The 26,344-nt window shown below is 31.9% G+C and overlaps 1 protein-coding gene across 1 annotated transcript in view; it reads right to left on the bottom strand.

Annotated features, from left to right (window-relative positions):
* The window catches only part of LOC126885326 (facilitated trehalose transporter Tret1-like), a 30,701-nt gene extending 11,024 nt beyond the window's left edge, over positions 1 to 19,677 (bottom strand). The window contains exons 1-4 of the mRNA XM_050651873.1: positions 19,530 to 19,677; positions 18,997 to 19,078; positions 8,967 to 9,246; positions 1,094 to 1,362 (exon numbers count right to left, since the gene is read on the bottom strand). Coding sequence (XP_050507830.1) covers positions 1,094 to 1,362; positions 8,967 to 9,246; positions 18,997 to 19,078; positions 19,530 to 19,562 — 664 coding nt within the window. The 5' untranslated portion in view covers positions 19,563 to 19,677. The remainder of the gene's footprint in view (positions 1 to 1,093; positions 1,363 to 8,966; positions 9,247 to 18,996; positions 19,079 to 19,529) is intronic.
* Between the last annotated feature and the right edge of the window lie 6,667 nt (positions 19,678 to 26,344).

Raw genomic sequence — 26,344 nt, 5'->3', positions numbered from 1 at the left:
TTAATATTTACTTTCTATTAGTCTAAAGTATTACAGAAACAAAGAAGGTTTACTTCTAGGAAAAACAACAGAAAAATTAAACTGATGGGAAAAATACTTCGTAGATCCCTTAAATTTAAATGCAGACCTAGATGTCCTAGAGGTGAATGAGAATTGGCAAGAAGATGAAAAAGGGACGTGCAAGGAACAACTTTGAATGAAGTCAAAGAAATAATAAAAGATCTAAAAACTAACAAATGGGTAGGAGAAAGTGTTACTCCAACTGAGATTTTTAAGGAAGGCGGGGACAGATTAAAGGGAAGAATATTCCGCTTGATATTAGCAATTTGGTAGCAATAATATTTGGAGAAGACCAACAAATAAAAAAATAATGAGGATATATGCAAACAATTCACACTGCCGGTAATATCATATGGTTCCGAAACCATAACTTTGACTAAAAATTCTGAAAATGAATTGAGATAACCCAAAGAAAAATGGAAAGAGCAATGTTGGGAATAAAAAGAAGAAATCTGGAACCAAATAGGATAGTGAAAAAGAGGACCAAAGTGACAGATGTCATAGAAAAAATTGCACAAGCCAAATGGAGATAGCCTGGATATGTAGCACGTTTAAATGATAAAGGTGGACCAAAAACAAACTCATAGAATGGAGACCTAGAGAAGATAAAAGACACCAAGGTAAACCACCAAAAGATAGATGGATGACTTGAGAAAAATATTGGGAAATTAGATACAAAAGACACAAAATAGAGAACAATGGAAGAATATGGAGCCAATATACAACAGTGGATACAAGAGGTTGAAGAATGATGATGATGATGATGATGATGATGGAAAATCAATAATTACGGCAAAAATATTAGCTCAAACAGCTAGATCGCTAGATGAAGAAGGGAGAAATGGAAAACAAATGGTTGGAAGCTTGTAGGGCAAGGCTTCTCAGAAATAGGCATTATAAATTGGAGAGAAAAAGCTCATTGGCCGTCAGATATAAATTTAAATGATCTATAAAAGTTATTTGGTTTTACCTATTCCATCAATTGGCTGGCTAAATAGATCTGGAAAATAAGGCCAAAAAATAATTTACGTACCTTCTAAATTATTCTTGACTATATAATAATAAGGAGACTCAGGCATCCACATGAACGTTAAAATCAATAATACAGGTATAGCGCCACCTACTATGGCAGTGTGCTGTATGCTCAGATAGGATCCAATGAAGTTTACTGCTAAAATTCCAAAAATGAATGAAATACTGCTCCACGAGGCAAACATGCCTCTTTTATTTGCATCTGATACCTCTCCAGTGTACATTGGAACAGAAGAGAAGCTCCAACCATCTGATATTCCAGCGATGAATCTACAAAAACAAAATATGTGTTATAGTAGATAGGATTTTTGTTAGGTACTTTCATTTATCATACACAACATGTTAAAAATGGTCATTTTGTAAAAAAAGTTCATCATGGACCAACAACCAAGAGATAAGAGCGCGCATTGGAAAAGCTAGATCAGTCTTCAACCGGATGGGGGCCTTCTTCAAGAGACACAAGTTCTCTCTTGGCATAAAAGTAAGAATACTGCGATGCTACTTCCCTGTCCTTTTTTATGGTGTGGAATCGTGCACCTTGAATATCGGAGAATTAAAATCCTTAGAAGAATAAAGAAGAACCTTCATCAAATCCCCAAAGTTAGAATACTTTGGACACATAATGCGAAATGAATCCAGATATGCCCTCCTAAGAGCCATCCTGCAAGGGAAAATATTTGGAAAGCGATGTCCAGGAAGCAGAAGAATATTCTTGTTAAATAACATTAGAACTTGACCATGAATGATCGCCAACATTCGTCGATAGGCACATCAAAAAGAAGAAGCTTTTGAGATATTACAACCTACTTAAATTAAACCTGTAACTTCAATTTTCATAGCATTATATTCAGGGCCGCGCCAAGGTTTTCCAGCGCCCCGGGGCAAACAATTTTATGCGCCCCTTTCCTCCTTCCTTTATAAGTAGTTTTTTGTAGCTTAGTGAATCGTTATACGGTATACCGACAAACTATTTTTTATAGGATATTAAAATATCATCATCATCATCACAATCTAACCGTTATCATCCCCTGCTGAACATAGGTCTCCAAGTTTCTCCATGTTTCCCTATCTTGAGCTACAAGCTATCCAGTTCCCAACAGTTCTCTTTACATCGTCACTCCAGCACGTTGGTGGTCGATCTTGGCTTCGTTTATCCGATTGTCCGCCCGCGGTCGCATATTCCAATAATCTTCTGTTGGTCTAACTGTTGTTCGGTGTTCTTGCCACATGACCTGCACATCTCCATTTCTTTTTTACTACATGTTCTACTATGTCTTTGATTTTTGTTCTTTCCCTGATATTATTTGGTATTCTGTGTTCTTGTGATTCTTAACATTGCCCTCTGTTTAACCCTTATTTTCTGATCTTAGATTTTCAGCAGCAGGAAAGTAATATACTGATAAGTTATTATGAATAATACAAATATTTACAAAAAACAACGATTACATTTTATCAGAGAACAAGCAAATATATAATTATTATTATAGTCCATTTGCTCACGGTTTTTGCTCCATATTTTAAAGAACCGCTCTAGGATTGACATGAAATTTGGCATACGCATAGCTAATTTATATCTAACAAAGAAAAAAATTGATATTTCGTTGTCGGGGATGAAAAAATATACGTTAAAATTAAGTACGGAAGTGGATAAACTGACTAATTCTAAGCAACTTTTGTTCCATATACAGTTTTTTCACTAAGTAAATATTTTTCGAGTTATTTGCTAGTGAATATGTTCATTTTTCAACATAAAAACCACGGTTTTAGACGGTTTTTCGCAAATAACACAAAAATGTGTATTTTATTAAAAAAATTGTTCTTAACAAAAATATAGCTTATAAAAAATTTTAAAAACTTGTGCACCCATGGAATCGGTAGATACGGTAGAGGAAGAGTTGTAGCTCGAGAAAAGTGGGTTCTTATTCGTCAAATTCCAAGTCGAACATTTCAACGTGAAGTAATAAAAAAATGAAGCACTATTCGGGCAAAACTCGTTATAACTTTTTTAAAATCTTTAGAAAAATCTTTATTTTTGTTTTTAAAGAAAACAAGTTTAAGCTTAAAAACAAGCTTAAGCCAGTATAACGCTGAAAATAAAGTTGGTTCCTTTTATTTTTGGTAAAAACTTCGTAAAAATTTCCACTTAATTAGCATCCCAAATGAAATTAATCGTTACAGCTTTACAATTTACTTCACTTATGTATATTTATATGATCTAGAAGTTTCGCCATTTCAAAGTGCTTATCTTCGAAAAAAAAATCGTTTTAAATAAACAAAAAATAATTTGAAATTTTGAAGAAAATGCCTTCGTTTAATGAGAGAAATAACGATTCGTACACTTAGGGGATAAAAGTATTTAATAATAACTGCTATTTTTATATCTACCTACGATTGCTAAATTTTAAATTTTACAAGATAAGAAAATATTACTAATATTTCTGGTAATTTCGGTATTGTCAAATTTTTTTTTTTTCGACACCTGCCGGCGCCTTTTTGGTTCGGCGCCGTGGGGCCCCTCTCCGCTCTTATGGACGGCGCGGCCCTGATTATATTCACACTTCCTCCACTCTTCTCTCAGGGACTCACTCAATAACCCTTTACGTTCAAAGATGTGTCAAGGGTATATTTTAAAAGAGGTTCTTTCGTAGTTTAAGGTAGTAACAATTTAAATGTTAAATTATTAAATAGTGGTTATGTAGTGGTTGCAGTGACTGTAAAATAGTTATTTATGAAACAGTTCGTGAACTATGCTTTTTGCGAATGCACGCGATGTTTAAAGCACGATCAACAGTGTAGCGAGCGCTATACATTGCGTAAGTTCGCAAAAAGTACTTCACACACAGTTTCATACAATATTTTATCTACGATAAACAGATAAAAAAAACTGTAACTCTTCGTCACTGGAATTCATTTCTATTCTAAAATTTTTAGAACTTTGACATTTAAAAATTCTAACTTCTTTCAAACCACAGAACTGCCAAAAATTTTGTTGTAATTTATTTCTCATTATGACGTCACCATGACAACGCGAAAGTTAAGGATATTTGATTATATGAAAGTGTGCCAAAAAACAGTACGAAAAAGTAAATCCCATTTAAAATACATTGTTACTTCACGCACACTTTAAACCCTTCACGCACTGCTATCTATAATGACAGTTTTCACAAACTAAAAACTTATACGCAATATGACATAGAGTAGATAAAATGTATTTTTGTCCATTTCCTTAAGCTAGAAAAGTAGTCCTTGTGATTTATTTATTTATTTTTGGGCATTAACACCTTGCTTTTCCATTGATATCTATTCACTATTCAGAGCTTTTTTTCTTTAAAACATTATCAATATTTGCTTTCTTATATGTAATTTTTAGCCGTTCGGACATCAACAGCAGGTTAATAAAGAGCCAAAGTGTTTAATAAAAATTGTGATTTTAGCGTAAAAAATAAACACAACTAAGGAAATAATAGTCAATCTCTTGTCATTCAGGAACCGATCAAGACACTTATTTGTGCCAAAAAAATCTGGTAAATTAGATAATGTAACAATTTTAACTATAATTTTAGGTGCAATCAGATGTGCATTTATATTAATAGACGTACCTACTTATTATCAAACAATCATCAGTATTTTTTTTGATTTAGTGATAAGATACACTCCATACTGGATAGTAGAAAAATTTCGCATTTTTCATATTTCATTTTTGAGTGTACTGATATTGTGCACCCTCAAAACACAAAATTATAAGGGTCATCTTCTATTGATATTACATATTTACGAAAATATTATAAGTACATGGGTTTTAAATCAAAATTCTTTGGCGATAGAAGGTTGAATTGGGAATATGAGAGTTAATGAGGACTTACACCAATGAAGAAGTACTAAGAAGAATAGAGAACAGCAGAAAGATGCTGGATTCCATCACAAAAAGAAAACTGCAATACTTGGGTCATATAGGTAACACGTGGAGACAGATATAAACTCCTAAAATTAATAATGCAGGGAAAGATTCAAGGAAGGCGCAGTATAGGTAGAAGAAAAATGTCCTAGCTGAGAACTCTCAGAGAATGGTTTGGATGCAGCTCAACTTAACTCTTTCGGGCTGTAGTGACAAAAGTTAGAATAGCAATGATGATTGCCAACCTTCGTCGCAGAGATCGCACGTAAAGAAGAAGAGGACTTACAGAATTCTTGGCATGCTTGACACCACCGATGTTTTATGCCATGTTTAACGTAACATTTTTGTTCTTCTATTTTACCACAGTAATTTAAGTATACTCGGTTGCCTATTATACGAAGTTCTTCTAGAACTGACAGGTTGGTTCTGTTTTCTGTCAAGGACATGCATAGAATTCTTCTTTAGACCACATTTCGAAAGCTTCATTATTATTTTAACCTTCCGATGACCAACCTTTTTTTGTTACACGGATGACCAGCGCGGGTAAAAAATGACCCCAAGTCAAAAATGACCATTGACAAAAAAAAATAAGTTGTTTTAAGAAATAACAATGTATTCGTAATTTTAATATTAGTATTGTATCAATAAATAATAAATAAGCATTAGTAAAATATATTTTAATCACAACTGAACCAAAACAGGAATCATCATTCTGAACATAGAACTAAAGAAATTTTAATATATATGTTACAGTTCAAGTTGATTATGACGAACTAGAACTGGAAGGTGTCGACACCTTCATATAGCTGGGTTACAGATAACAAGGTCAGTGAGTCAGTGAAGAAATTAAAAGAAGAATAGTGCTCGCCATTAAGTGTTTCTATGGCTTAAGAAGACAGATGGCCTTAAAAGTACCTAGAAAAATTAAATTGACTGTGTATAAGACACTAATAAGACCAGTATTAACATATGGTTAAAAAACTTGATCACTTACACAGGATGACCAAGAACTGCTCAAACGTTTTGAGTGAAAAATCCTAAGAAGAATATATGGAGGGATAAAAAACAAGGTTTGTGGCACAGACGTTACAACTTTGAGTTGTATAGAAGTTCTGGAGAACCTGACGTTGTAAAATTCATTAAGGTAGCACATCTTAGATGTATTTTGCATGTAATCAGGCTAGAGGAAGATGCCATAGTCAGAAAAATTTTTGACCAAAGAGGGCCGATAGGACAACGAGCAAGAGGAAGACTTAGGTAGCAAGACAACTTAGAGAATGATTTAACATCTATTGGAATTGGAGCATGGAGAAGAGTTGCCAGAGACAGGGCACGAATGGAGGATAGTTCTGAATTGGAGCATGGAGAAGAGTTGCCAGAGACAGGGGACGAATGGAGGATAGTTCTGAAGAAGGCTTTGATTTCACTGATGATGATTTTGATGAGTACTAAGCGTAGGCCTGAACTTATAAGCAAAATACAAAGTTTTATAATTAAATCGTAATCTGGCAAAATATGGGAAAGTAGAGTTGACGCTATGGAAGCCTTACGTTTCGAGATTGATGAGATGATAGTTGATATTTTAGATTATAGTTGATATTTTAGATGATGGTGTGTTTGGCATGGACTAAACAATTTGCCACAGATTTTTAAATAACATATTGTCATATTTAAGAATTGAAACCTAATTGTAAAAAATTTATATTATATGTCCGGATGCATATAAGTGATTACGAGACTTAGGCAAATATGCAAATAAAAAAGTATGAAATATGCGCATAAATATGCAGTATTTTATGCAAAAATATGCAGTATTTTATGCAAAATATGCATATTTATCTAGAAAATATGCATGTAATAAAAAAGATTTACAATATTTTTTTATTTATAAAAATACTTACAATATTATAAATACATAACATATACTTGTTATGTTAACTAGTGGACATTTTTTTCTTACTTCCTCCGCAACTCTGTTTATTCCATGCGCTAAACAAGTGACACGTATTAAGTTTGGATAAAATATTTTTAAATTGTGTCCTGCTTTCACCACATATGGTGCGGCATCAGATAAAATAAGCAATATTTTATCACTAGGCACAGCAGCAGGAAGAAAAAAGTTTGCTAATTCTTCTTGTAAAAACCGTCATATTGTTAGAGCGTTGGATTTTTCCACTTGCTTACAGGAAATTAAATACGATTTTGGAAAGGTTTCATCGCTAAGTACACCAATCAAAAAGTGCACAATGTATCTTCCTGACGAGTCAGTGGTCTCGTCAACACATATATAAAAGTAATTATTACCTATTTCGGCTTTTATGTTGTGGATAAAAAATTTACATTATTTCTCTTTAGAGTTCGTTCACTGGGAATCTTTTGTTTGCAATATTTTTTAAAAAAGGACTAAAGTTTTCATTAGATAATTTTGAAAGCGGTAAATTAGAAGATACTAATGCACGACACAAGTCTTCATTAAAAGTTTCTTGTTCGGTTTGTTTTTTGGAACTTGACTGAAAGCACTTAGACACTGAAGGTTGATATTTTTCACCGGATGTGGTTTTTACTTTTTAGCTAAATGTTTGCGGTTCTGACATGCTGATCTATTTGAAATTTTTTTAGGTGAAATCTAAAAAATAATATAAATATTCTATAGTTGTACCCATTTTTAAAATCTAAGATTGTAGAAATAAACTAAAAATGAACCGTTTTTGCATAACAATTAAAATATTTAAATAATTAAATCAAATAAAAATCGGTGTAGTAATCTTGAAAATGTCAAGAAATGACTGTGCAAGAAGGAAGAATCCCCAAATATTTACAAGAGGCTCTTGGTCTTTTCTGTTTACATTTAAAAAAAATACTGTGAGCATAAATTAAAAGCACTTAATTAATTAAGTCCAATATATGATATGTTTTTGTTTTTAGCAAAATTAAAGCAAACTATGCTATTGTTAGAAAAAAAATGTTAGCGACCTTTCAGTAGACTATTGAATGATTTGAATTTTAAATAGGTATCCTATTTTTTATTGCAAGGAGTTTAAAAATTGCTTGAAAAAAGAAAAAATACATTGATTTATTGCAACATTACCTCCAATTTTAAAATCTTTGTTTGTACCACCGTGTAAATTTTTAAAATAAAATAAAAAATAATACTTATGTACTTACGGTTTTGCCACAACATGAGCAATAAGCTTTATCCATATCCATAGATAGCTCTTTGTAAGGTTTTATCCAAGTTGAAACATTGCCTATTTTCGGCATTTTCAAAGCACAATAATTATTCACAATTAGAAATACACGTTGTTTACGCCTCCAATTTTACAACAAAAATGAAACCAAGTGAAACTGACCGTCAAAAGAAAAATTTTTACCTACGGACATAAACTGGCAAACACAAACCCTTAATTCCAGGACAAAACGTGACAAAACTATAAGCCCCTGTCTTTTATTAGTTACTATACCAAGAATTTGAATACCAAGTGATTATAAAACAAAAATAAATATTGGCATTTTCATGATCTCTGAGTTTGAATAAAAAAATATATAGTAACACCAAATTCTCAAATTATATGCACTTTATGCTCATTTTTATAAAAATATGCCAAATTTGACATTTTTGCATTATTTATGCATTATATGCAAAATATGCAATTTGCATATTTGCCTAAGTCTAGTGATTACATATGAGTTCGTCGTATATTAATTTATGATTGAGTGGCAGTAGGTGGGTTAAGTTTACTGGAAGTTGCACATTACTTTTAACCAGATTTTCATAAAATATAAATGAAAATGATTTATTTTTAATACATCCAAACAGGATATGATTAATCACACTGGGAAATATTATTCGAGTTAATGTAAATAAAGATCTCAAAGAAATTACTGATTGATAATATCAGATTTGATATTAAAAACTCGTCGTCAAGCAACATGCGTCTCAAATAAACTACTCAAATAAAGTTCTAAACAAAAATCTTACCTGGCAATATACATCATAGGGACATTTCTTGCAAAGTATATCATAATCCACGCCATTAGATAAGGTCCTGATGTTAATAATATCATTTTGTGTCTTCCTATTCTGTCCACTAGCAACGGATTGGTAAATGAACCAACAAAAGCACCAAATAATGGCATGGTGGCAAGCCAAAATCCTTGTTCTTCATTTATGGGAATAAGTGAGTCCTCGGCTAAGAGTTTGGGTAATGTTGGTGACGGCCAACCATAGTGAAAACCGCTGGATACTATTGCCAATATAGCTAAAAATTTAAAATAATAAACGTCTAGTATACTATAAAAAATACTATAATTTTAATGGGTTTGACGTAATTAACAACACGTTAAATGCCGAGAATATAAAATGCCATCTGCTTCATAGGCCTATCTGGTTCTTCCAAAAAATACTGACAGCTGCCAAAAACTTACGACAAGCTCCACATCTAATGAAACAACATTTACTGCTTCTTAGAACGATATTGTGGAAAACTTTAAAAAATAATTTCACACTCTCAAATTCTGAAGCAAACCTTTGCCAAACGAAAACATCGATGAAAGCTGGCAAAAACACAAACATAACATAATCAACGTTGCAACAGAATCACTTGGAGAGAGAAAAGTAACGATTACTCACATATTTATTAAAGAAGAAAACTCCGTGGTTTAGAGAGGAAGTGAAGATAAAATGTGAAGAAAAGAAAAACGCCGTTTTACAATACAAAACAAAACAAACACAACAGGCATACAACCACTACAAACGAATCAGAAACGAAACGAATACTTTAGTGAGACAAATAAAAAGGGAGCACTGGCAGAGTTTCTCAAAACAGATGGAACACGACACTTCTACGGAACACAAAAAGAAGTATGGAGAATGAGCAGAGGGCAAAGAAAGGAGATGAACGAATTAATAAAAGAGAAACACATTCAGAAGGAAACATGGGCAGACTACTTCCGATCTCTATTTGCTAAAGGCGACGATAATGAACCACCAACACCTGAAGTTACGACAAACGAAGAACTAAACATCGAGAAGGGAGAGGTAAAGAAAGCATTAAGAAAATTAAAAAAAGAAAATCTCCAGGAGAGGACAAAATATCGAACGAACTCCTAAAGTACGGAGGACAAGATCTAACTAAACAACTATTAAAACTAATACAAAAAATAATAGAACAAAACAGAATAACACAAGAATGGAGATCAAGCACTAATACCTCTCTTCAAAAAAGGAAACAAATCGGACCCGGAGAATTGTAGAAGAATTAACTTATTAAACACAACATTAAAATTAACAACCAAAGTGACAACAAATAAATTGAATGAAATTATACCATTAGCAGAAGAACAACAAGGTTTTAGGTCGCGAAGGTCATGCACTGAGGCTATATTTATAATGAGGCAAGTTCAAGAGAAATCGTTGGAATACAACAAACCGGCATATTTATGTTTCGTGGACCTTAAGAAAGTATTTGACAGGGTCACATTAAAGGACGTCCATTTGTTATGCTCGAGAGAGGTAATACTAATCTTTCAAAGTGAAGATGATTTACAACGTATGCTGCACCAATTTAACATAACCGCCAGAAAATTTAACATGTTAATTTCCTCAAAAAAGACAAAATGCATGGTTATAACAGCAGATCCAATAAGATGTAAATTGGAGCTGGAAGGTCAGATAATAGAACAAGTGATGGAGTTTAAATACTTAGACATCACACTATCTAGCTACGGAAGGCTCGAAACAAAAGTGGAAGATCAAGTGAATAGAGCAAACAGAGCCGCAGGTTGCCTGAATGACACAATATGGAGAAATAAAAATATCGGAAAAGAAATGAAAGGCAGAATTTACAAAACAGTCATCAGACCAATAATGATATACGCGGCAGAGACACGACCCGACACAGAGAGGACAAAAAGATTGCTCGAAACAGCGGAGATGAAAACCCTTCGAAAAATCGATGGTAAGACTCTATGGGACAGAGCTAGAAGTACAGATATACGACGGAGATGCAAGGTGGATAAAATTAGTAACTGGGTAAGAAACAGAAGAATAGAATGTAATGACCACATAAGCCGAATGACAACAAATTGGATAGTCAGGACAGAGAGAGACGGTTCCCCAATAGGAAGACGATCAGTGGGAAGACCACGAAAACGGTGGAACGAGAACTTACTGGAGGCACATTGAAAAAACAGACAGTCATGTCTATACAAAAAGAAGAAGAAGAAGAAGAAGAAATTCTGAAATAAATTTCACCAATATCACATAAAGCTGTTGAAGCTGAAAACGGGCAAAGTACGTGGGAATTCTGAATGTCATATAGACATGATGAAAAGCCAAATAATAGAAAAAAACACCAAAAAAGAGAAGATAAAAATTAAAAAAGAAAAATTAACGCCAAAAGGAAGAATAAGTCTGTAAATATTATGGTGGCTAGAAAACGAAAGGGTGTTCAGCATATTTCAGAAAGCAGTGAGGATGAAGAAGAACCAATACTGAATAAGAAAACGAACAAAACAACTGAACTGAGTGTGAGGAAAATTACTAAGCTATCCAATTTATTGACTGCTGATTATAATGTATTATTTTTTCATTTTGGTTGCATGAAAACAGTTACTCCAGGGAAATAAGGCAAAAATATACCATGTTCGGGACACTTGAGCAGCCAGGTTGCAAATGGGTTTTTTGGGTACATACTATATACCTAATACATTATACATACAAAAACGCCCGTCACAGTTCGGACGAGAAATTTAGTTATTAACAAATAAGTGTCAAAAATGGCAGCTTTTTAGTTTAAATCGCTACGGGTAAAAATGGGGTAATTAAATATCTTATGTATACTGTTATTCTCGTAGAAGATGAGCCATGGTTTAAAATGGCAATTTTTGAATTTCGGTTCGATCATTTGTTGCTTCAGAAATTGCAAAATAATACTAAAATTTCAAAAATAAAAAAATTGCTATAACTTTTGTGAAAATGATCTTAAGACTTTCATATTACACGAAAAGTTGAGACAGACAGTCCACATAATTCACAAACAATTTTAAGACGATTTGTCAATTAGTTTAAATTTTATTCAATTTGTTTATCCCAATGAGCTTTTTTTTTCGCAATAATATTGTTCAGAAAATAGTAACGTAATAGCAATTCTGTGAAAACCACATAAAAGGAAAAAAATCATAATTTCAAAGTATTTAAAAAAATCATTAAAAAGTCATTTTTATCATTCCGAAAACATTTTACTAAAGTAGGGTCATTTTTAGTTCATAAACAATTTGAATAACTTTGTTAATGTTGACTATAGATTAAAACTACTTTGGGATTTGAAAATCTGGTATTTTTATACGAATTTTCAAAAAAACACTTTTTGTCTAAGTTAATTACAGTCAAAGTTGCCACTTTTTTTATTTAATTGACAGCTACTTTGTTTATAAAAATTAAGCAACCCAACCAGCGCCATTTCGAAGCTGAAGGTATATAGTTTATGTGTAAAAGTTTGAGTAAACTTTAAACTTCAACAGAGTTGTTAATAAAGCTTTAAAAATAACGTTCTAACGAAATCGATTTGTCGTCGATGGAAATGAATTATTAAAATACGTGCACTCAAAAAATGAAACTGATTCTTCAAACATATGCTGCGATTAATATCTCCAGAGCTTGTCTTGGATTTTGATCATAATTTTTTTTTAAATTGTATGTACTCGTAGTCTTGTAGAGTACGTTATGTACGTAAATCCCCACCTAACATTTCAAAATGTTAGGGGGAGTTCCCCTTCTCACTCAGGGATATGAAAAATAGATTACGACCGATTCTAAGACCTACCGAATATACATATATAATTTCATAAAAATCGGTCAAGCGGTCTCGGAGGAGTATGACAACTAACACTGTGACAGGAGAATTTTATAGATGTAAATATATAGATGGGTATTAACAAATAGGGGTTGGTGATGGAAAAGTGTAAATTAAGGGCTGTATGTATTTTTAATCCTACATCATATAAAACTAAGATAGACAATTTTGTCCAAAAAAATTAAAAAAAATGTCAGGGGGGCAACCCCACTTATAACTTATGCATATGAAACATAGATTAAAACCTATTCTCAGTCCCATAGGATACACTTGTAAAATTTCATAAAAATCGGCCAAGCCCTTTCGGAGTAGTATAGTAACTAACACTGCTACAGGAGAATTTTATATATATATATATATATATATATATATATATATATATAAAAACATGAGATGTAGATCCTTGAAACACACTCAGTGATCAAAAGATCCAAGGTTAATGGTTTGACGACCACTCGTACGAAATCAAACAGATGAAATAGAGAATGTGGAAAAATCCCCTTACGAACAATTCACACATCCACCATTTCGGGTTGGGAAAAATTTTTTGAATAGAATCAAAGATCCAAACACCAGTTCTTAGAAATGTGTTTCGCCCTCTTCAACCTCTCTGGGCTTATCAATAAAGATGAGAGGTTGAATATCTTTAGACACATTCCAATCAAAAAACAACATTCGAGACCTAGACATAGACTTGCCGTAGATTTACGCACCTTCTATGTCTAGGTCTCGAATGTTGTTTTTTGATTGGAATGTGTCTAAAGATATTCAACCTCTCATCTTTATTGATAAGCCCAGAGAGGTTGAAGAGGGCGAAACACATTTCTAAGAACTGGTGTTTGGATCTTTGATTCTATTCAAAAAATTTTTCCCAACCCGAAATGGTGGATGTGTGAATTGTTCGTAAGGGGATTTTTCCACATTCTCTATTTCATCTGTTTGTTTTATATATATATATATATATATATATATATATATATATATATATATATATATATATATATATTGAAGTAACTGTGAATTAAATAATAAAAGTGGCTACCTTTGACCGTAATTAACATAGGCGAAAAGTTTTTTTTTGAAAATTTGTGTAAAAATACCAGCTTTTGAAGTTCCAAGGTAAATACAGTCAATATTAACAAAGCTATTCAAATTGTTTTCAAGCCAAAATGACTCTACATTAGTAAAATGTTTTCGTAGTGACAAAAATTACTTTTTAATGATTTTCTTCAATAATTTGAAAACAAGACTATTGTTCTTTCATGTGGTTTTCACATAACTTCTATATAATTATTATTTTCTGAACAATAACATTACAAAAAAAAGCTCTTTGGGATAAACAAATTGAATAAAATTTAAACTAATTGACGAATCGTCTTATAATTTTTTGTGTAATATATGGACTCTTTGACTCAACTTTTTGTGAAATATAAAAGTCGTAAGGTCACTTTCGCGAAAGTTGTAGCAAATTTTTTATTTTCAAAATTTTAGTTTTATTTTGCCATTTTCGAAGCAACAAATGATTGGACCAAAATTAAAAAACTGCCGTTTTAAACATTGGCTCATCTGCTAAAAGAAGAATACTATAAATAAGATATTTAATTATCCTATTTTTACCTGTAGCGATTTAAACGAAAAAACTGCCATTTTTGACCCTTATTTGTTAATAACTAAAATTCTCGTCCGAACTGTGACGGTCATTTTTGTATGTATAATGTATTAGGTATATAGTACTCAAAAAACCCATTTGCAACCTGGCTGCTCAAGTGTCCCGACAAAAACCTTATTTCCCTGGAGTAAATACCAAACTTGACAACATGTGTTCTGAATGTAGCCACAAAATAGTTCAGAGAAATAAGGAAAAAAAATATCCAAATTTTTTGAGTAGTATGGATATCTATATTAATAACCTATATGTTTCCTGCAGCCGATTTTGGTGATATACATAGTTATAAACAAATGAAAATCCAAAAACGGTAAATTTTCGCTGTTTTCATCTATAACCAAAAAGTTAAGTATTTTATTTAAATTTGAGAGTGAGAATCACATAAATCGTATAAAAAACGTCAATATGGCGTTCGCTGAATATGTTTATCCTTATTGGTTACTTAGAAAATTGCAAAATAAATCATAAATTTTGAGTTTATATAAATATTCATAACTTATGTAAAAATTCACTTCTTAAGAACGTTCTTATTATATGAAATTATGAGACTTCTGGTGCTTAAATCATACCCTAAATTTCAAAGCAATTGGTCTAATAGTTTAAAAGGTATTTAATTTGTTTATCCCAAATTAATTTTCTTTTGCAACGCTATAAGTCAGAAAATGAAAAAGTTACACTAATACTTTGGATAATTTATGAAAGAGGAAGATCTATACTATTAATTTAATTTAAAAAATAACAAAAAATAATTCTAAATACTGCAAAATTATTTTGCAAAAACGTGTGAATTAAAAAAAGGGGGGGCTAACTTCGACCCTAATTGTCCTAGGACAATTGTTTTTCTTTCTAAATGTGTATAAAAATTCAGTCTTTCCAAATATGAAAAAATAATTTTTGTACGGGTAACGGTTAAAAAGTTATTCTAATTGTTTATAAGTAAGCAAAAAATTGACGTGTTTTTGCAAAATAATTTTACACTGTTTAAAATTATTTTTGTCATTTTTTTAATTAAGTCAATAGTATAAATGTTCTTCTTCCATAAACTGTCAGAAGTCTTACTGTAACCTCATAATTTTCTGACTTACAGTGTTGCAAAAAAAATTAATTTGGGATAAACAAATTAAATAACTTTTAAAATATTTGACCAATTGCTTTGTTTAAAATATAATTTAAGCACCAGAAGTCTCAGCAATTCGTGTAATAAGAAGGTTCTAAGTTAATTTTTACATAAGTTATGAATATTTATATAAACTCAAAATTTATGATTTATTTTGCAATTTTCTAAGCAACCAATAAGGATAGACATATTCAGCAAACGCCATATTGAAATTTTTTAGACGATTTATGAGTTTCTTACTCTCAAATTTGTTTAAAATGCTTAACTTATTGGTTGGAGACGAAAAAAGCGAAAATTTACCGTTTTTTGATCTTTACTTGTTTATAACTATGTATATCATCAAAATCTACAGGAAACATAAAGGTTATTAATATAGATGTCCATGCTACTCAAAAAATTTGGTTTCGGCCTGGAGGGGGATGTGTCACGAGAAAAATCTTATTTCTCTGGACTAAAAAGAGAAAAGACGAAAAGCAGAAAACTAAAAAAAGAGTGGAGTATATTGACCATCTTTTTTTTTAATTTTACTGGATTAAAATTTGTCAATTACTTTATGTTCTTTTAATACTTAAGCGATTAAAGGCTAGTTTTAAATAAAAAATTCGAAAAACTTCCACTAGTTTGATTTTTGTAGTGTCTGAAAAAACTACAGCCATTTTCCCCAAACTTACCCTAACAAAAACCGTTGAATGTATATCCTGAGAAGGTCCTAAGGTGATATGCATAGTAGGTATATCCTATTATAATTCTGCGAGACAACTGTTCAAAAAGAAGCTACTATAACAATATTAGAATATGCAACACATGCCTGAATCCTGGAGTAAAGAGAATAAAGAAGGAATACTAATATAAAACAGTAAAAATGACAAACAGAATCAATTTGTCAACTTTTTTTAAAATACTATTAAGAAAAACATATCGAAATTATCTTTAATTAAAGGAGAGAGGTGAAAAGTTCAAAACAAAGAGGTGAGGTCGTCCTAGCAAGAAGCTAAGGAGAGAGAAAAAGTTACCAAAGTCACTGTAGTTGAAAGGCAAAGATGTAAAAGGCTCGACACAGGGAGATCCATTATTCACTACATTATTCATTATTCAACTTAGTGTTAGAAACTGTAGCCATAAAATGCAGCATGAAGGTGGAAGAAACAATTATGAAAAATGAGTACAAGTACAAGGCATTTATTGCGGATGATCTAATACCGAGATCAGCCAGAACCGCGAAAGAATTAAGAAGAGTGGTGAAGAAAATTATTGAAGAAGCACAGAAATTCAGGTTGAAGCTAAATGAGCACAAAATCAATTGCGGTATATGAGGAAAAGTTATAATTTTAAAAGGTTGAATAATTTGGAATACATGGGTGTAGTATTTATTAAAAATGGAAAAGAAAAATGGAAGCCCGATACCAGAATAGCAAAGAGGAATAAAAATTATGCAGTTTACGAACTCAGATAAATGCCAATTACGTTTCTAAACAAAGCAAACTCCAAATAAATAACACAGTAATATATGCCTGCGAGACATGGACATTAGAAAGAATGGCAGTGAACAGAATGCCTAAACTAGTTATGAGCAGAAAAATAATTTGTCCCAAACGAAGAGGTAGATCAGAACGAGGTGTATTTATATAAAGTGGAGGAAGCCATTAAATACGAGAAAGTGAGAGACTGGAAAAGAAAAGCACAAAATAGAAGTGAATGGAGAAATATTGTTAATCATCTCCTTCAGAGTACATAGTTAAGAGTTTTTTATAATTCCTAAATTTGAGTTTTGCTTAAAATAATTGTAATTATAGTCCAGAGAAATAAGATTTTTCTCGTGACACATCCCCTCCAGGCCGAAACCAAATTTTTTGAGTAGTATTGATATCTATATTAATAACCTTTATGTTTCATGTAGCCGATTTTGATGATATATATAGTTATAAACAAATAAAAATCAAAAAACGGTAAATTTTCTCTTTTTTCGTCTATAACCAAAAAGTTAAGCATTTTAAACAAATTTGAGAGTAAGAAACCCATAAATCGTCTAAAAAATTTCAATATGGTGTTCCCTGAATATGTCTATCCTTATTGGTTGCTAGAAAATTGCAAAATAAATAATAAATTTTGAGTTTTTTTAAATATTCATAACTTATGTAAAAATTAACTTAGAACCTTCTTATTACACGAATTGCTGAGACTTCTGGTGCTTAAATTATATTTAAATTTCAAAGCAATTGGTCAAATAGTTTAAAAGTAATTTAATTTGTTTATCCCAAATTCATTTTTTTTTGCAACACTATAAGTCAGAAAATTATGAGGTTACAATTAGACTTTTGACAGTTTATGGAAGAAGAACATTTATACTATTGACTTAAAAAAATGACAAAAAGTAATTTTAAACAGTGTAAAATTATTTTGCAAAAACACGTCGATTTTTGCTTACTTATAAACAATTTAAAAAACTTTTTAACCGTTACCCGTAGAAAAATTATTTTTTCATATTTGGAGAGACTGAATTTTTATACACATTTAGAAAGAAAAACAATTGTCCTAGGACAATTAGGGACGAAGTTAGCCCCCCCTTTTTTTAATTCACATGATTTTGCAAAATAATTTTGCAGTATTTATAATTATTGTTTCTCATATTTTTTTAATTAAATTAATAGTAAAAATCTTCTTCTTTCATAAACACACCACATGAAATAAAAAGTATTAGTGTAACTTCATCATTTTCTGACTTAGACGTTGCAAAAAAAATTAATTTGGGATAAACAAATTAAATACCCTTTAAACTATTTGACCAATTGCTTTAAAATTTAGGGGATGATTTAAGCACCAGAAGTCTCAGCATTCGGTGTAATAAGAACGTTCCAAGTTAATTTTTACATAAGTTATGAATATTTATAAAAACTCAAAATTTATGATTTATTTTGCAATTTTCTAAGCAACCAATAAGGAGAGACATATTCAGCGAACGCCATATTGAAGTTTTTTTATACGATTTATGAGTTTCTCACTTTCAAATTTGTTTAAAATACTTCACTTTTTGGTTATAGACGAAAAAAAGCGAACATTTACCGTTTTTTGACCTTCATTTGTTTACAACTATATATATCATCAAAATCGGCTGCAGGAAACATATAGGTTATTAATATAGATGTCCATACTACTCAAAAAATTTAGTTTCGGCCTTAGGGGGTTGTGTCACCAACAGGATATTTTTTCCCTTATTTCTCTGAACTATTACTTAATCTTATGGTTTTACCTATTTAAAAAAAAATGCCCTAGGTCTTAACGGCCTGTTGTGCGTATCAATAAAATAAGAAAAAAATAAAGTGTCGTAATAATTTTTATATAACAGAAAATATATTGAGAAAATCTTAAAACTTACCAGAAAAACATGCTAGATATTGGTACAGAGCACTTCCGCTTGCAGTTGCAACAACCATGTTACTTTTTTGTTCTAGCAAACTCTAAAAAACAACACATTAACAATCGAGACGATTATTGAGTCACGCACACACATGCACAGCAACTATTAAGAAATCTTTAAAAAAAAAATAAATTCAACTTTAATAAATAGTGACGCGAGTCTTTTATCGTATTCTGATAATTAATTAATAAAACCAAATCAGTTTTAATTTGAATCGAAATAATAATCTCATTATAGGAGACAATTCCTTGTCCAACCAGAATTTTATCTGAAGTTTCAGAGCATTTTACAATTTTAAATTATCATATAATATATATTGTTGTATGCATTCATTTTATAATATAAAACACTAAAGTACTTAGATAAACTACCGCTTATATTATAAGTAGATACTATTTATATCTACTATTTATACTATTGTACTGTACTATTTATATATAAGTTTATCAAAGTACTTTAGTGTTATTTGTTCTATTTTTAATTTTTGTTACCATGTCAGTTGTTCCAATACGTTCAAAATCCATCTCTGCTGGGTGTTATCAAATTTGAGTAAGCTTATATTACACTGGTTAACACAATACTTGTTTCCTTAAATTTTTTTTCTCTTCTTGGGTATTTCTATGGGCCTGACTATGAAAAAATTCGTTAAGATTTCTAACAGCTTTACTTTTTGAAATATACAGTTTTATAATTTTGACAAAATAAATGCAAAAAATTAATATATAAGTCAACAAAATCTTTATTGAACAGTATCAAATGATCTTTTATATGATTTTCTTGAATGAACAACTTCAGGTAGATCTCGTTTCAAATTCCAGCAGTAGTCTGCCATCATATGTGAGTCCCACCTTCCCTGATATCGCTCTTCCATTGTCCGAAGATCCTGATGAAATCTTTCACCCTGCTCCTCACTAAAATCACCCAGATTTTTTGGAAATCGGTCCAAATGTGAGTGTAGGAAGTGGAGTTTTATGCTCATGTTGCACTTTAGCTCTTGCAAGTTCGATAGCATACACTTGACAAGATCGACATAGTCGTCGGATTTCTTATTGCCTAAGAAATTACTTATAACCGAAACGAATGAATTCCAAGCTTTGGATTCGACTTCAGTCATTGATTCGACAAAATTAGGATCTTTCACGAGTTGTCTAATCTGTGGCCCATCAAAAATACCAGCTTTCAATTTTTCTGTACTTAATCCTGGAAACTTGGGTTAATTCCATTTATTTTCACAACGCAGAAGTAGCAGTCGTCATGATGGTTTCGAGGTTCTCGCCAAAGCATGGGTGTTACGAACATTATTGCATCTCTTTTTCCATTGGACCACAACCGTAGACATACCACACATTTTTGGCACACAATATGAGGAGCCCATGGCTTGTCTTGATTACACAATTTTATATTAAAATATTGATGGTACGCAGTTTTCATAAAGTCCGATATAGGTTTTCGATATTGTTTAAATATATATTCACCACAAATATAGCAAAAACAGTCTGGATTAAGCAGACAATATCTTCTAGAGGAAGCCATATTGTTGAAGTTTGTCGGGTACGGTAGTCGGAAAAACAAACACATGCACGACAAGACTATTACAAAATTAACAACAATAATGACGCCGGGCTCTACGCATACTTTTTTGATACTAATAGTAACTAACAGTGTTGCCAATCCACGCTGTGCTGGTGACAAAAACGGTTGTGCGCATAGGCAACCCAAATAACATTTAAAATCTTAAACGAATATCTAAAACGACGACAAAATTTGTTTTAGTGACCAATAAATAACAAAAATCTAAGTAAAAATAATTAATGAGGGTAGTTAGCTATAACTTAAAAACAAAAGCTGTTAGAGAAAAATAATTGCCGTATTTAAAAAATCTGCGCCAATTTGAGATAGAAACATAAAAAAAATCACAGGAAATAAACAATTTTTTTTCTTTTGTTGACCAGTGTTATCTATTACAATTACAATTACAATTTTAAATTACAGTAAAACCTAGATACAACGGACCTCTATTTAACGGACTTCGGATATAACGGACAAAAAATCCGATGAAAAAATCATAGTCATGATGCCAGACATAACTTTAGAAGGGATGGAAGTTCCTGATTTATGAAGGATAATGCATAATGATGCCGGAGAAGAAGTAGTCGAGGAAGATCATTTACAACGACTAGAAGTAGATGAAGGTGACTCTGAATATAAGTTAAGAATAATGGAAGTGAAGATAGCAAAGGAAGAAAAGAAAACAACACTGACAAAAGTTCAGTTAGATCGCATTTAGATGATCTAACAATATTTTTATTTATTACAATTATTAATTATAGTCTATAAATATTTTTGCGATCTTACCTCTGATAACTTCATTTTTGACAGTGTTGTTTTGTCTTCTTCTCTATCTTCACTTCCATCCTCATTACATAATTATTCGTCAGGTAACGAAGTTCAACTGTATTATACGCATTTTCGTAATTTTACAGAGTTAAATATAAAAATAACAGCAAACTTCAAAAATGCAAACAAAACTTGCAGGATTACCGAAAGAAAGCGCGACGATACTTCACTTCACGACTTCGCTGTAAATCATTCCAATAAAAAGTGTTTTGATTTATTTTAAACCTATTTTTGTATAACGGACTTTCGGCTTTAACGGACACCCCAATTAGTCCGGTATATCGAGGTTTTACTGTATCATATATTATATAATGTACTCATTTATTTTATAAAAGCGGTAGTTTATCTAAGTACTTTAGTGTTATTTGTTCTCTTTTTAATTTTTATTACCATGTCAGATGTTCCAATACGTTCAAAATCTAATTCTGCTGGGTGTTATCAAATTTGAGTAAGCCTATAGTATCTTTTACTAAGCCACAGTATATAGAGGTTCCATTTTTATACTGTGACTAAGCCTTGAAACAAATTCTTGGAAACGACGAACAGTAGAGACAATGGTAATGCAAACATTTTTTTTATTTGCCATGTAAAGATTTGAATCAGTTGATAATTCAATCAAAGAGAAATTGACATAAGCGAAGATTACCTACCAGTGCTGGTACCTGTCTAATTATTTTTAAATAAAATTAGTATCTAAAAGATTTTCTTAAGTTCTAAACAATGTACTTGTTAAATCTGGTAAGTCCAAAAGTTTGTGCCTCTTAGGTCTTTTATCAATCCCCCACTTACCGACCAACGGCTTCGGGCGGACGAGTTAATATGTGGTAGGGCACTCTTTTGTCCTGGGGCTGAGAAACCGACCACAAAGGCGGAAGAATCAATGGTTTTGTCAACGACATAAGAATATAGAAGGCAACGAGAAACCACTTTATTAAAAATCCCTATGATATCTCTAGTACAATCATAACGGCTGTACAAATCAATACAAATTCGCTTACTGATCATGTACATCGGAAACCAAGATCCGGCAAAAGAGGTCATTCCCATGACCACAGGGCCTCCCACGTCGTTAATATGCAAAATTCCTGTGAAATACCAAATAACACACCTCTAAGAAAAATCCACACGAATTGTCTGAAGAGGATATCCACTTGGAAAGTTAGGACGATGGCTCAATCAGGAAAAATCCAATGCAGGAAAAATAGCAATAATGGGCACAAACGAAATGAGGTGGCCTGACTCAAGTTATTGTGACATAGAAGACTACAGAGTATACTATTCAGGATCAGAAAATGGTAAATATATGAAAATGGAGTTGGAATTATCACACAAAAGTATAGCCAAACATGTCAACAGCTTCATACCAGTGAACGATAGAATTCTCCTGTTACAAATAAATACGCCACCGGTGAATACAAACATCATACAAGTCTATGCACCCACAGCAGACCACAGGGATGAAGAAATATCAGAATTCTACAAACAAATAAGCAACCTTATAAGAGATATACCGAGACCGAACTCCTTATAGTCATGGGAGATTTCAATGCGAAAATAGGTAACGGAAAGGAAGGGCAACATATTGGTCCACATGGATTAGGAGAGAAAAATCAACGTGGAGAATCAATGAGTATCTTTGCAGCTGAGCATGACTTAATCGTGCTAAACACATTTTACAAACTACCACTTAGAGGCCTGTATACGTGGAAATCACCTAGAGACAACGGAGAAGACGTTATTATAAGAAATCAAATAGACTATATGCTTGTTAACAAAAGATATCGAAATAGTTTCAACAGTGTTAAAACCTACCCAGGCGCTGATATTCAATCTGACCACAATCCTTTAGTGGGCGTGTATAGAACCAAGTTAAAGAAAATACGTGGAAAAACTGTAAAAAACATAACATGAGAAAACTGAAATGTAGCTAAGTAAAAGGAATAGTCAGCAAAATATTAAATAGAAAATTCAAAGAATTTTACGTAGAATTTCAAAGTACGTTAACGTACTTTTGCTCGTTGTTTATAGTATAAATTCGATATAATCCTGAGGTCATTGTAGTCCAACTTCTTTGATTCCAGGACATGCATTAATTGTTCATGTCGTACTTTGTCGAATGCTTTATTATAGTCAATAAAACACGCATATATATCTTGATTGACGTCCAGGCGCCTTTGTATAAGTATGGTAAGTGAAAAAAGAGCTTCACGAGTTTCTAGGCCTTTGCGAAACCCAAACTGCGTATCATTAATGTCTATGTCCAGTTTATGATATATTCGGTTATGGATGACTTTCAGTAGCAACTTTAGCACATGGGATATCAAACTAATGGTGCGGTAGTCGCCGAATCCTCTTGCGTTTTTCTTTTTAGGGAGGCAAATAAAGATCGACGTCAACCATTCTTTGGGTAATGTGCCTGAGCTATAAATTTTGTTCAAGAGTACCACTAAAACATCAATATGCTGCCAATATGCTACTATAGGTTACTACAGGTCTAATCAATGATCTCTAGATAGTAATTTCTAGACTATCTAGAAATCATTGTCTATTGTCTATTGGACATGTTATGAGAGCAAACACAGAAAACATGGAAAGACTCATTATACAAGGAAAGGTGGAAGGCCGAAAATCACGAAGAAAATCTCCAACAAGATGGATCGATCAGAAATATGCAAAAAACTACGCATGTGTTAAAAGAAATTACCAGAGAGAGTCAGGATTGAAGAGAGAGAGATATTCATTTTGGTTCTTGTGTCTAATAATTTCGATGTCATTAGTCTTTTATTAGCATAGTATAGTCTGTACGAATTCTTCTGATTGATTTTTGTGCCCAGATATGTGAAGGTATCCACACGTTCAATAGTATAGTTGTCTAGTGTGATACAATTTTCATTGTCAGTGAAGAAAGAAGACTGAAGAAAGACTTGTTCTGGTAGAAAACTAAGCACTTTTGTTCTAGGAAATTCAATTTTTTATTTATTAGTCATTTTTTCATATAATTAAAACTAATATTAAGCTAATTATATCTAGATAATATTAAACTAATTTTGTATTTTTGATAATTTTTTTATAATTATTTCTTTTGTATTAGGTGCTGTTTTTAATTATGTCCGGTCTTCTGTGAATACTTAGGTAATTAACTAATTCTAAGCATCGTGTATATGTATAATATACGTTGTCATGAAGATATACATAATATAGATAGCGGTTCCATTGATATATTATCTGACTTAGCATCTACTATAATAATTGAAACCTATTTGGCTATTTTTTTTGGCCCCTGTGATATTTTTCAAAAAATAAAAAATTATAGGTAGATTTATTTCATAATTGGATATAACGTATGAAACAGATGTTGAGCCTCGCAAAATGGACACAAGTCTGGTTTTATTTTTTTTCTGGTATATCAAGGGGTGCTTATTATGTGACTAACTTTTTCTTAAAAAATTCCGCCCCGGAACCTCCCTTCTCATCCCTTTAAAGGGGGTAACTTGTGGTTTTGGCGAAACCCTTTTTTTAGCCCTTCCTGTACGTTTTGCAAAAAATTTATTTCAAAGTAAAATGAAGAGGACTATATTTCCTACTATTTATTCCCCGACAGAATATATCTATCACCCACTGTTTAGCGGGGGTGGCTATCCAAAGTTGACAAGTTTTTAAAAAAAATGTTTTTAAAAAAATTATTTTTCCCTAACTGTAATGGAGATCAAGAAGAAACCCTGCGACAATTAATCACAAATAAGTTACTGATTTTTTGGTATAGGTTTCTTTTAGTGGCAATTGCCCATTTTTTAGTTACAGGGTGTTACATTAAAAAACCCTTTTATACCATCTGAACCGCTTATGCTATAGTAAAAAAACTTTCAGCGATTACCCATGTACAAGTATTATTTAAAAATTTGTATAATGCACCCCCATATTTTCCCCGGAACCACCCAAAAAAAAAGGAGAATTAATAAAGAAAATAATCAAAAATTGATTTTGGGCCACCACTGTGGCTTTAGGGTGCAAATAAAGTAAAATATGCATAGGTCATAATATGTAGCAGACAGTGTGTTCTTTTATTTTCCATACGTACGTTATCAATAAAAAAGCAAAAACTGGAGCCCGCCAAAGCATTTCTGAAGTTTACGGCGCCACTGTAGACCTTATTTGTAGAGAAAATAGTAGTCTTTAATTCTGCATAAGTTTTGTTTAAAAAAAATGCATAGGTAATGCGAAAATCGTAAAAAAATGCTCGCGAAGAAACTTTGCGAAGAAACTTTAGAAAAATGCTTTGTAGAGAAAATAGTAGTCTTTAATTCTGCATAAGTTTTGTTTAAAAAAAATGCATAGGTAATGCGAAAATCGTAAAAAAATGCTCGCGAAGAAACTTTGCGAAGAAACTTTAGAAAAATGCTTTGTAGAGAAAATAGTAGTCTTTAATTCTGCATAAGTTTTGTTTAAAAAAAATGCATAGGTAATGCGAAAATCGTAAAAAACATGCTCGCGAAGAAACCCCCCATTTTATTATTTTTTTTAGGTACAGGGGTTGCATCAAGAAATCGCTTTCAATGTCCGTGCATGGGTAATAAGAACGTGCACAAAATAATATATGAAGCATTTTAATAAAGGGCATGGTGTGTGAAGGATTTTAAGAAAATCACATTTTTTATTGATTCTCCTTTTTTGTGGTGGTGAATGTTGGCATAATAAATAATTCAATATATTTTTTAGCAAATTCGTCATCCAATATAAGAACAACGAAAAAGATAGTACTCCGTTTACAGCGTGTGCAGAAATAAAAATGTAGAGTATCTTATTCGCACAGCACACATAAACAAGAGCTTAAATGCGAATTACACTGTCATTAAATCTAGGAGATTACATTTATATGTACAAAGTTCTTCACATGTAACAAGTTGTACCG

Source organism: Diabrotica virgifera, chromosome 5 (assembly GCF_917563875.1).
Source record: "Diabrotica virgifera virgifera chromosome 5, PGI_DIABVI_V3a".
NCBI classification, from domain to species: domain Eukaryota; kingdom Metazoa; phylum Arthropoda; class Insecta; order Coleoptera; family Chrysomelidae; genus Diabrotica; species Diabrotica virgifera.
This window is presented reverse-complemented; position numbering and strand designations above follow the sequence as displayed.